The sequence below is a fragment of the Lactuca serriola genome, chromosome 1 (genome assembly GCF_051521515.1).
Source record: "Lactuca serriola cultivar US96UC23 chromosome 1, Lser_US96UC23_V15, whole genome shotgun sequence".
Classification (NCBI taxonomy): domain Eukaryota; kingdom Viridiplantae; phylum Streptophyta; class Magnoliopsida; order Asterales; family Asteraceae; genus Lactuca; species Lactuca serriola.
The window spans coordinates 123,299,707-123,312,669 of record NC_136408.1 but is presented as its reverse complement, the minus strand read 5'-3'; the positions used below and the strand labels follow the sequence as shown (position 1 = coordinate 123,312,669).

At 31.4% G+C, this 12,963-nt stretch overlaps 1 protein-coding gene and 1 long non-coding RNA gene across 3 annotated transcripts; both read right to left on the bottom strand.

Moving 5' to 3' along the window:
- Positions 1-994: 994 nt before the first annotated feature.
- LOC145061132 (uncharacterized) lies at positions 995-1,966 on the bottom strand. The gene is made up of 2 exons (XM_079008524.1): positions 1,717-1,966; positions 995-1,626 (listed from the first exon to the last, which is right to left on the bottom strand). The coding sequence occupies exons 1-2, from the start codon at positions 1,964-1,966 to the stop codon at positions 995-997; spliced, it is 882 nt and encodes a 293-aa protein (XP_078864650.1).
- Positions 1,967-6,703: 4,737 nt separating this feature from the next.
- Positions 6,704-10,332, bottom strand: LOC145070765 (uncharacterized). Of its 2 annotated transcripts, none has more exons than XR_013690073.1 (4): positions 9,976-10,332; positions 9,652-9,740; positions 8,831-8,884; positions 6,704-6,972 (listed from the first exon to the last, which is right to left on the bottom strand). It is a non-coding gene; the product is annotated as an uncharacterized LOC145070765 (long non-coding RNA). The 2 variants fall into 2 exon arrangements; XR_013690071.1 differs by lacking the exons at positions 8,831-8,884; positions 9,652-9,740; positions 9,976-10,332 and adding exons at positions 7,650-7,706; positions 7,799-7,861; positions 7,950-8,732.
- Positions 10,333-12,963: the final 2,631 nt, after the last annotated feature.

The window sequence follows — 12,963 nt, the reverse complement described above, 5'->3', positions numbered from 1 at the left end:
TTCAAGATGTAACATGCAGTTAACATTGTCTCATCCCAAAACCCTTCACTTAATCCATAATAGGACAACATAGAATTAACCATTTCTTTCAAAGTCCTATTCTTCCTTTCATCTACACCATTTTGTTGTGGTGTATAAGGAGCTATGTTTTGATGTATTATTCCAGTTGATTCAAAATAAACTGGATCATAATACTCACCACCTCTATCAGTACGCAAGACTTTTATTAATTCATTTCTATGAAGCTCAACTTGTTGTTTATAAATTTTAAATTTATCAAGTGCTTCATCCTTAGAATGTAAAAAATAGACATAACAATATCTAGATGCATCATCAATAAAAGTAACAACATACTTTTTGTTTCCAAGGGAAGATGTTGCATGGAAATCACATAAATCACTATGTATTAAATCCAACACCTTGCTTTCCCTAACAACATCTTTGAAAGGTTGTCTAGTGATTTTAGTTAGCATGCATGTTTTCATTCTCCATTATTTTGCATATCAAAAGCTGGAATTAAACTTATTTTAGACATGTCTTTTAATCTCTTGTAATGAATGTTTCCTAGTCTAGCATGCCATAATTCATATTTATTAAAATTATTGCTAGTACTAGTAGAAGCCATGCAAACAGAATTATCAATAAAAGGATAATTAATATTTAGCCTAATCATTCCATTACATACATATCCAAATACCATAAAAGTTCCATGTCTTGACAAGATATAGTTGTCACTTTCTAATACTTGTTTGTAACCACAATTATTTAATACAGTTTCAGACACGAGATTCTTACGAATCACTGGAACATATAAAACATTGTTCAAACACAAACATTTCCCAGAAGTAAAAGTAAGTAAAACAGATCCTATGCCCTTGATTGGTTCAGTTGCAACATTTCCCATTTTCACAACAGATCCATCATCAATTGGTTGAAAATCCTTGAACCAATATAGATCTTTGCAAACATGACTTGTTGCTCCCGAATCAACCCATCATGCAATATTATCATCCTGCACATAAAATGCTTCAGAAATATAATTCTGAATATAGTTAAAATTCTGCATGAAAACAGAATTCTGACCTTGTTGCTTTTCTGGATCCTTGGATCCACTTGGTCCTGCACCATCCTTGTTCACTTTACGCAAACGGCAATCTTTCTTGAAGTGACCCGGTTTGTTACAATTCCAACACACCACTTTAGCCTTCTTGTTGGAAGACTTGTCATCCTTTCCTTTAAACTTCCTTTTTCCATTAGACTTCTTTTGATTCTTTGATCCTTCTCCATCCACCATGTTCACAGAAGAGGAACCAACTTGGTTCTTGCCGTTGGGATTATTATCAAGTTCTTGAGTCCTTAAGGACTCTTCAATCTGTAAATGGCTTCCAAGTTGAGTCAAAGTCAATTCCTCTTTGTTATGTTTCAGATTGTGTTTAAAATCCTTCCAGGAAGGGGGCAGTTTGTCAATGATCACAACCACAACAATGGCTTCATCCATTTTCAGATTGTGTTGAGCAAACTGTCCCAGGATCCTTAACATTTCTTGGTATTGTTCCATAACAGGCCTGGAGTCAATCATCTTGTAACCCATAAAGTTACTGACAAGAAACTTCTTGCTAGAAGCATCTTCAACCATATAATTGGATTCAAGAGAATCTCATAGTTCTTTTACAGATTCGAAATTTTGATAGATATTAAAAAGAGAGTCAGACATACCATTGAGAATATGACCACGACATATGTAATCATCATTTTCCCACTTACATCTTCTTGTTATTGCCTCCAAAGGTTCATCTTCAGCAGATTCTAGTAAGACTGGTATGGGTGTACTCAGAACATACACCACTTTCAGAGTGGTAAGGAGAAACTTCATCTTCTTCTGCCATCTACGAAAATCTTTCCCTTCAAACTTGTTTAGTTTTTCAAACTTACTAGTCATTTCCTTCACAGAATCACCACTTGTCATGATCACAGAAATGCTTTAATCTTTGTTAGAAATTGGGGTATAGTAAGGCTTGGAATTCTGAGAATTATGTAAAACACTTTCAGATTAAAGCATTTGGGTGGTACTCCCAATATTCTTTAATCGGATAAGACTCAGAGAGACAAGAATTTAGAATGCTTTGATGATAGTTTCGTTTGTACCAGAAAAATGAGACCAAAACCGAATTTATGATCTTTGTCTGAAAATTGTCAAATGACAGTTTCAAACTGTCATAAACTATAAAAACCGAAAGAAAACAGAAGTTTGGATAAGGGTCAAACAATGGTCAATTCTCTGAAAATACAATTTTCTGATGCATTTTTTATATAGCAACATACCCTAGCCAGGGGCTCTGCCCCTTGGACCCCGCCAGGGGCTGCCGCCCCCGGACCCCCGTTCGTTTATGGGCTTCGACCCTAAATGACAGTGTACTTTGAAAACTTGATAAAACTTAAACAAGTGTGTACTCCACACCTTCCTTACTTGTTTAATATTAATCAAGGTTGCAAAAAACGCTCGACGTTAGCTAGTCGGTGGACTGGGGTCAAGGGATTAATCGGTTAGGCGGAAATTAATCAGAGGATTAATCGGGTACCATTAATTGCTAATTTGTTGAATTTTAAGAAATTAAATATGACTAATCTCTTGTCAAAGTTCGTAAATACCACTAATATGATAACAAAATAGGTTAATATGATTAATACAACACTAATCATGCCTTAAATAGTTTCCATTGAGGTAAAACTTCTTCAAAATGTTAAAATTTCAACGTTTTATAATGTTTTACTCATTATGTATGCAAGGATTAATCTCTAGGCGCCCTCTAATCAGTCAAGTAGCGCCTAGGGATTAATCGGGACATAGTCGGGATTTTTACAACAGTGATATTTATCAAGATCACATTTGGTCAACAAAGTAATCCCATTACACTTAAATAATATTGATGATAACAAATCACCAACATGTATGAGGTTTCCAAACATGTTTCTTGGATTCAGCTACCAATGCTAAGGTTTCTATAGGGATCCTCCAGGGTTCGGTAGATGCAAGTTCCAAGTTATGAGACAATAAAGCAAGAAGTGTATGGTGGTAATGGCAGACAAGAACGACTAAGTTATAAGGTGATATGTCATCTTTGGGTATATCCGTATAGGCGTATATGTCATAATCAAAATAACGTTGAGGAAAAATAAGCACATATTTTTATTGTCTATTAATAAATTAATAAATAAATAAAGTAAAAAAGGTCAGTAAGGGTAAATTTGTCACTTAACATTGACTAATGGTCCGAGTTAGAAAAAAGTTAAGGAACTATATAAACAAACTACCCAAAACCATAGGAACCGTTAAAATAAAAACAAAACTTCTTAAAAGTCATTAAACATTTACATAGCAACAAACAACCGATAACAATATACTTTTAGTATGTTAATACTCGCATATTATATGGTTTACAATTCAAAATAAGTTAAATAATAACAAAAACATAATCATTAACTAAAATTTTGCAACAATTTTTTTTATATACATGTTATGTTGGTAAGTCTCATATTTATTTATAATTAATATTTTTAGTCATTATTTACTTTTAACGCTCAATGATTTACATTCACTCTTATTTGTTGTTATCATAAACCATACAGAAGGTGAAAATGAATTTTCTTCTTTGTCATCATATTGTCGAAAACACCTTCTTGTTTACCTATTAATGGAAAAAAAAATTGATAGACCAAAGTCTTTTTGTGGATTCGGTTCAACATTGTTTGAAACAGGAAGATTTCGGGATAAACTGAAAAAAATAAATAGTTGGTAATATAATAAAGTGAGGGTCCATTTGATTTCCCTTCTAATTGGGTCCAAAGGGTGGACCGGGACCAAAAAACTCAATTGGAATGTTTGACATATCTTCCAAAAGGTTGGACTCAGTCCAAACCTTAGACTCGGTCCAAAGAATTGTGTTGATTCGGTCCTTATTCTAGAGTGAAGGACTGAGACATATCGGCTCCAAAATAATCAATCCCCGTTATGCCCTAAACAATCGTCTACACAAAATCACAAATCGGAAGAAGAAAGTGATTCCATAGCCTCTGTCGTATTCCTCTACAGCCTCCGTCTTCTTCCTCTGTCGATTTCCTCTAAACATGCAGCCTCCGACCACCCTTCCTCCAACTCACGTGCGACCTACTCTTTCTCCTGCGTTTTTTCTGACCGATCACATTCATTGTTTCCCACCCAAATAAGATGTTCTGCAACACGTTTTTGAATTAATCATGTTTATGTTCTTATGAAATCAATGGTGATTATGAAAGCTTTTGGAGTGAATGTGAATTGCAGGGAAGTAATTGAACATGTGAAAAGGGTGTATGCGGAAAACAGGAAGTGGATATGGGAATTTTGTTCCTTATTGAATGTAGTGAGAAAGGTGTAATAGTAATATATATCTGAATAGTTGTTGATTTGTGATTATTATTTTGAAAACACTAGTGTTGTAAACATAGATGAAATCTATTTTTCTACCATAAAGTTACTGGGTTGGTTTCAAACTTTCTTGAATATGGAGTATATACAAAATTGCATAAATGGTCAATTGCATAAGTGGTCTATGAGGTTTGTAATTTTCTTTAGATTCAGCCAAAATGGTCAATTAGATAAAATTGCATAAATGGTCAATAACATAAGTGGTCTATGAGGATTACACTACAAATCTTTGATCAAAGTTCTTGTGAGAAAGAAACTGCATTTTCAGCCTAATGTCATCAATATTTAAGCATCTTGATCAACATTTTGGAAAAAAGAGGGAAATGGAAAATGCATATTTTTCTAGAATCAAGAATAAAATCCATTGCTATTTTTGGTGCAATATAAAATTTTCCATCAAGGGGTAATATGGTCATTTTTCATATTTTTCAATGTTTTTATAAAAAATGTAATGTTATAAATTAAATGGTAAATCGTAAAGGAATTTTTATAAAAAAAAAATTGTTGTTTAAGGGTAATATAGTCATTTTGTACCGTCAGTTAGATGCAAAATCAAACAACAAGTTTCAATAAGAAGTTAATTCAGTCAGAATTTCTAACCCGGTCAGCTCTAACCCAATTAGCAATTATCAAACGACCCCTGAGAAGTGGATTTGAAATCACTTATTTATTATATATAGAAAATTTATGTCACATATTATAATTTAGATATTATTTTAATAAAGTTTCGCGGATAGTTTTTCTTTTATAGTTTGATTGTCACAATTTATATATATATATATATATATATATATATATATATATATATATATATATATATATATATATATATATATATATATATATATACTTTTCTTCTTATTATTAAAATTTAGTTATAAACCATGTATTAGACGATTGACAAAGTAAAACAACACTCAAACTTTAAAAAACATAATATTAATCATATAATTGTAAGGAGTTATTTTTAAAGATAGTTAGATGTTTTATCTGTATGTAATCACTTATTTTTTATTGTTTACATATATGTATTAACTATAGTTTCAAATAGGTCATATCTTGTATTGTTATCACACACACACCACACATACACACACACACACACACAGAGAGAGAGCAAATGATTCTCATTATTTTTCTTAATGAATTCGGTACACATAAATCTATAATCACATGGCTTAACGAACAAGACTTAAACTAACTATCTACAAAACACTATAACAAAATAACTAAAAGAGAACAATTAATTTACTAACATACCATCAGGTAGTTAAGCTAGGTAATCTAACACACCCTCAATATAAAGGGCATAGTTTAAATGGCTCGAGCATGCTGAGGACCATTCAATGATTGGGTAAAACATTTGTAGATTGGTCTTCACTGGAAACATGAGATGTGGAAATTAACTGACTTATAGCTTTTCTCGAATATAATGGCAATCAAGCTCAATATGTTTGGTACGCGCGTGAAAGACTACATTTTTAGCAATTTAAATGGCAGCTTGGTTTTCATATTTAAGAGGTATTGGTGTGATATCTGGAACGTGTAATTCAGAAAACAGTTTACTCAACTATGTCAACTCAACAAAAACTCACCTCATTTATCTATACTAATCTTCAGCAAATGACAAAGAAACGATGACCTGTTTATTTGACATCGTTGAAATGGGAGTGTTACCGAGTAAAGCAAAGTATCCACTAACAGATCTATGAGTTATAGGGAACGCATCCCAATCAGAATCACAATAGGCTTCCAACTTGAAAGTAGATTGATTATTGAAAAATAAGCCTTGAGAACACTACAAAAAATACGTCATTTAGTGGCATACAAAAAGTGCCACTAAAACCCCAAAATAATGTCACTAAAGGGTTCTTATTGAATCAGCGACATACATAACAAGTGCCACTAGAAACGTTCCCACTAAAACCCTTTAGTGACACTTTTTGCTTTTGCCGCTGCAATTTTTTAGGCCTTTAGTGACACGTTTTTATTTGTCGCGATAGAAAAAAGTTTTTTGTGGCACATATTTTGTGCCATTAAATGCTCAATTGATTATAAAATTCATGTTACTTTTAGTGGTGCTTTTTTATTTGCCACATTACAAAAAAAAAGTTATGCATTACACATGAAATTCTATGATTTAGGCTATTTACATCTACACAATCTTTATCTGTAATATAAAATAATGTAAATAATCATACAGCAACACGTAGAAAATAATAAAATTTTCATTCCATCCAACGAAAAAAACATTATTTTTCTTTTCATTCTGATGGAATAAACCATTCCATTCATTTCACGATTCCATGATAACAAACAAACACTACCTATAAGAAAAAAAAATACAAGTTTATCCAACCTTGCAAACTGCTACATATTCAATAATCTTTTATTTGACTTTTTAAGCCATGACGGTGACTATCAAGCCTATCTTTTACAGCTTTGAAGTGTAATTCAACTTCTTCATTTGTTGTTTACCATGGCAAATCAGCAAGAAGCTCAAGGTAAACCTGTTAGATGTACATTAAAAATAACAAGTCACATTGAATTATATACCATTATGCTTTGAGTAAAATACAAGATTGGTCCATGAGTTTGGTAAAAAAAAAGATTAAGTTTGGGACTTCAACTTGCAATTTTGGTCTTAACTGTATGGTTTCCTTATAATTTTGAGACTTTCTTTGGAACAAATTCAAATTCACTCGTTAAAGCCATGTCGCACACCAGGGTAGCATGGTCATTTCTCTTTATATTATTATTAAATTGTATTAAGGGTGGTGCGACCACCTCTTTAATAAATATTTGAAGAAAAATGACCAAACTACCCTTGTATGCAACACACTGCTTAATGGGTGAACTTGAACATTGTCTAAATCCCAAAATCAAAATGAAACTATCCAATTAGGACCAAATATGCAATATTGAAAGTTCAGATCCCAAAATTCAAAAATTTACGAAACATTAGGGATAGTTCTTGTAATTTATTACGTTTTTAATGATTCACAAGCCTAAAAGATATATATATATATATATATATATATATATATATATATATATATATATATATATATATATAGAGAGAGAGAGAGAGAGAGAGAGTTAGGTTCAAATGTATATATATATATATATATATATATATATATATATATATATATATATATATATATAATAAAAAGATTGTCCTTACTCTATACTCAACATCACACAAAGCATCCATGCAAAATCTTGACTCCAAATTTTCTTTCTGTTAAAGTGAAATGAAAGAAAATGTGTATTTGATTATACATATTTTTAATTTAAGAGAAATTTATTAATATATGTTTCATTTATGCTTACCCATAGACAATTGATGGAATAAAATCAAGCCCACTTTGCATCAATAATAGGGTTAAACCTTTCCTATTAATATTATAATAAAAAATGGTTAACAGAAAAGATGTAAGCTGTTATAATTTAGAGAATATCAATCTAAAAGGATAGTACTCACATGAAAAATATGAATTGTTTGTGTAAGAGTGGGTATGGTTTCACAGGTAACATTCTTCTCACTTAAAAGCACGAATTTCATTTTAGAAAATACATTGTTGTCCACTTGTCCTTGTCTCCCCCCCCCCCCTATGGCAACCCTCACAAAAGTCAACACGTCATCATCAATAATCTTTGGTTCGTGAGTTCGCAAATTTTGCACGATACATGAGATATTAAATATATAGTCCATCATACATGCACCTTGCATGTACCAAATTTCATTATTTCTAACAAAAAGATTATGTGCATTAACAAGATTGGCTATGAGTAAAATGCAACACCTAATATGGAGACGAATAAGGATAAATGAGTAGTAGGGTACCTAACAGTAAATGAGAGAAACAGGTCTGGAAAGAATTTATATCGCCAAATCCTAGCATACTATATCCACTCATAGGATCAAAGGCCTATGGGATTTAACAATCTATCACCTGAAAACACCCTCATAAAATAAATACAAGTTGAATCATGAATATAACAAGCCTACATAAATGATAACAAAACCTTCAAACAGATCAAAGCAAAAATAAAAACAATTATTCTCAATTTGAAAATATTTTAAAGAATGTGGTGTTGTTTGTATTGGTGAAAACAAAGACTATGTATTTAGTTAGGATTTAGGAAAGAAAGAGTACTGAAATCATAACATTATTGTGGAAGAGAATGAGTGATATGATAACCCATGAGATGTCATACATAAACACACAACAAAGAAGCATTGTAGCAACCTGGAATCAACATAACACCAATCTACGTCATTCATGGCTATATATATATATATATATATATATATATATATAATAATAATCACATTTTACCAGTTATTGTTGTGATGAATACCTTAATATTGGGTATTTGTGCTAACTGCAACACTGCTATAATCAAACAGATTCCCTGTTGAAACAATGATTACCATAATGTTACTACCACCAAACATACATATATATATATATATATATATATATATATATATCAAAAAGGGCAAGAATATGTCGATTATTATATTAAATTTTAAAATCTTGATTTTGATTTTGTGATTCTTGAATCTTAAATCTTTATTTTTGATCCTAAGATGGTAGTAAAACATTATTGACAAATCACATATGTCAAGCCTTAGCATTTTGATTCTTGATTTTAAAATGGTCAAACATTTTGATTCTTAGATTAAGATTTTGGAAATCCTTAATTATGTTACTTCTTTTATTAGTGTACCTACCTATAAGTGAATATGACAAAGTTTTAGAAGTTTTAAAATACCATTTTTAAATCAACATTTTATATAATAACAATGAACAAGCTACAAGCTTTCTAATGATAGTCCTAATATATTTTGGCAACAACATTTTGATCATTTTCCATGGTTGATGCAAGTAAAATGGATGTATTGTAATTATTCTTATTACAAAATCTTATTCTCTATGAAAAAATCAAGTACTTAAGTAATCTAAAATTCATTTAGGCAGATTATATAATCTTATTCTTGTGTTTTTTTATACTAACATATTTCTTCATACGAGAGGCAAAAGATCTGTGAATTGGGGAATATGCACAGGAATTTACACGAAATCACAAAGAAAAACGTACAACCAAGTGAGCATATACACATAAACAAGTAAGAAAACCATATGAAAGGAACTAACAAGTAAGAAAAGAGGACTAACATGTCATCAAATAACATGGCTTTGTTGCATGGTATGCACCACAGAAACAGGGAGCCTCTGATCAGTAGATAATCCGAAACAGTGAATACCTAAACATTGAAAAAGTAACTTCAATTAAATATCATCTACTCCAAATGTATACAGAACTGAAGTGTACAAATCCAATTAAATGATGAAGCAAAAAAATAGATGCAAAACCTGTGAATCACGCAACATATTTGTGAAAAGTTGCTTCCTAAATTTACGATGCTTCTATACAACATACAGGAAACGTAGGAATAGAAATCGGGAGATGTAGATGAAAAAAATTAAGGCATCAAATACCTCTAGGGGAAGAGACATGCATCGACATCGATTACGATGTATCCTCAGCGACAACGACAACAACGAAGACGGCGCAAGCAGTAACGTTGGCCGACGACGGCGTGATGTTCCGGCTTCGACGAAGAGTGGATGGTGATTTTGTGTTCCAATCAGCAGAAGTGGGAGTTAGGGTTTCAATATCGTATCTAAGAAACGTTAAGGCCAAGGATATTTAACCAAAACCTATCATGTTAAGCAAATGAAAATTAGTACTGACATAAAATTGATAATTATGAATATTAGTCAATATTAGTGACATAATATAAAAATATTAAGTGCCATTAAATATATTAATTTTTTAGTGGCATATAAAAAATACCACTAAAAACATGATATAATGGCACATTAAACATATGCCATTAAAAATATGTGCCACTATATACCATTTTATTTATAGTGGAAATTGCCTCCTTTAGATATCATAAAACGTGAAAGAAAGTTAAGGTTACCAATAAGTTGTCAATATAAAGTTGGATTACTAAGAGAATACATATTGTTAAATGAACATTGGATGGAAGAGGAGTAGCGGCAGGAGAAGCATCAATAATAGAATAAAACTGAAATAATTCCTGAATGAACTTGTATTGATGTAAAACCATACCACCTTCAACTGTATTAAGTTTTAAGCCAATGAAAAATCCATATCACCCGGATCTTCAATTTTGAAAGCATCATCTAGATAAGTATTGAGACTTGAATGTATCATCTATATAAGTATTGAGATTTGAAATTTGTGATCCTATAAGAAATAGTGAATAGTCATTAGTGCTATGATGATAAACATAAATATGTAAAGTACTAGAAAGCTTAGAATACCATTTTGTGGAAGCTTGGTTTAAACCATAGATGGAATTGTGATGTTTACAAACATATGAGGGAGAATCAACATGAAATCATGGAGGAACTTTCATGTAAATTTCTTCATGGATATCTCCATGAAAAAAAAAATCATTTTTGACGTTAAATAGTTAAATAAACCACAATTTTTTAATGGCAATGGATATCAGACATCAAACTATGGTGAACTTTACAATTGGAGAAATCTTCTCTTGTAAATAAATCCCTTATTTTGTGTAAATCTTTAGCAACTAGGTGTACCTTATACCATTCATATAACTCATCCTCCCAAATAAATAAAGAACTTTTTTGCCACATGTCACAATCTCATTGATTTGGCCATATGTCATTTAGTGGTTATTTTTAATTAAAATTTTCCACATGGCATTTTGTGGTATTTCCCATTTTATTAAATTACACATAATATTTAAATATAATAATTGCAATAAATGTAATAATAAATGGATATCAATTTCAATAATTGACTTTCCTTCTAATTTCAAGATTTCTAAATTAAAACTTCACTAATTTCCTTTGTTTATTTATCTAAATTATTTGTTTAAATATAAAAGAGAAAAAAACACATTAATTTTAACAATTCAATATTTTTCTAATTTTTCTTATAAATTCACACTTTTTCAAATGTTTAGAATTTTCATATTTAATTTTTTTTTTTAAATGAACTCGTGTAATACATAGGTCTTATATGTAGTTAACATAATATTTGAGCTTATAAACCCATCTACATGAAATCAGTTTTTTTTTTATTTTTGGGAAACTTGACAATATCCGTAGTGTGATTTTGTTGCAATGCTTGCAATTCGTTTGTCGTATCTTCTTCCTATTTAGGTTTCCCTTGTTTTGTGATAAAAAGTTGGTTCAAATAGTAGCTTAAAAGGATTGAAAGAATAGCTCAATTTGGAGCAAAAAAAATGCTTGATTGAAGACGGAGTATAATTAATCCAAAGATTTGTGAGAGTATAAGAACATGAGATGTCATGAAAGTTCGAAGACATATGATAACATTCATATTGTTGTAAATAGGATAGAGGATATCGAATCCTGGCTGCTCGGCATTACTATTGGAAATAGTGTCCAATGTGGTCATCCCCTCGACTTCTGGTCAAGGCGTAGTACGCCCCACATATGTGTTGAGTACGCCCAACGTACCCAACTGAATTGACCCAGTCGACTCAGTTGACATTTGAATTTGACCAGGATTTTGACCAAGTTTGACCTAAGGGCATTTTGGGTAATTTGATTGATAGTTTGAGATTTGGGTTCATGTTATTTGTATAGGTGATCGGTAGAGATAACCTTTAGAGCAGTGATCAGTGCAACTATTCTTTTAGACTGTGAGGTGAAATTTATCACTATATCCATGGGTCGAAGGCACTTATGTCGATCCATTACTTGTTATGTGGAATGCTAGTTGTCTCTGTGATGCTTGCATGAAAGATCAGGATCTGGCCCCTCACAATTAAATGAATGACCAAGATCTAGCTCCTAGCAATTGTATGAAAGACCAGGATCTAACCTCTAGTAATTGTATGAAAGAACATGGTCTGGCGCCTGACACTTGTATGTAAGACTGGGATTTGGCCCTCGACATTGTAAAGAAAGACCATGTGGGTAGCCCATGACACTTGTATGTAAGACCGAGATTTGACTGTCGACATTGCAAGGAAAGACCATGGGGGTAGCCTATGACATTTGTATGTTTTGGTATGTGGTACTTTATGGAACAAACTAAGCTTTGTGCTTATGGTTTCATATTTATGGTTTCAGGTACTTTCCGTTCGAAAGAGAAATGCCCGACGTGACTGCACAACATCCCCCAGATTTTCCCGTATTGGCAATTAATGATATTACTTTGATGTTTATATAATATATATAATTTGATTAGTTTTCAAACAACTCATTTGTATGATTTATTGTTTTAAAAATAAAAAATTTATAATGGATTTTCAGGATGTTACACATTCTTTCTACTATATTAGCATTTTACTTTCATTGTTTATGTTATAATACTATATTTTTATTATTTTTCTTATTTAGACACGATTTCTTTCTTTTCTGATCTTATAATGCAATTTAGAGGAATTCGATGAT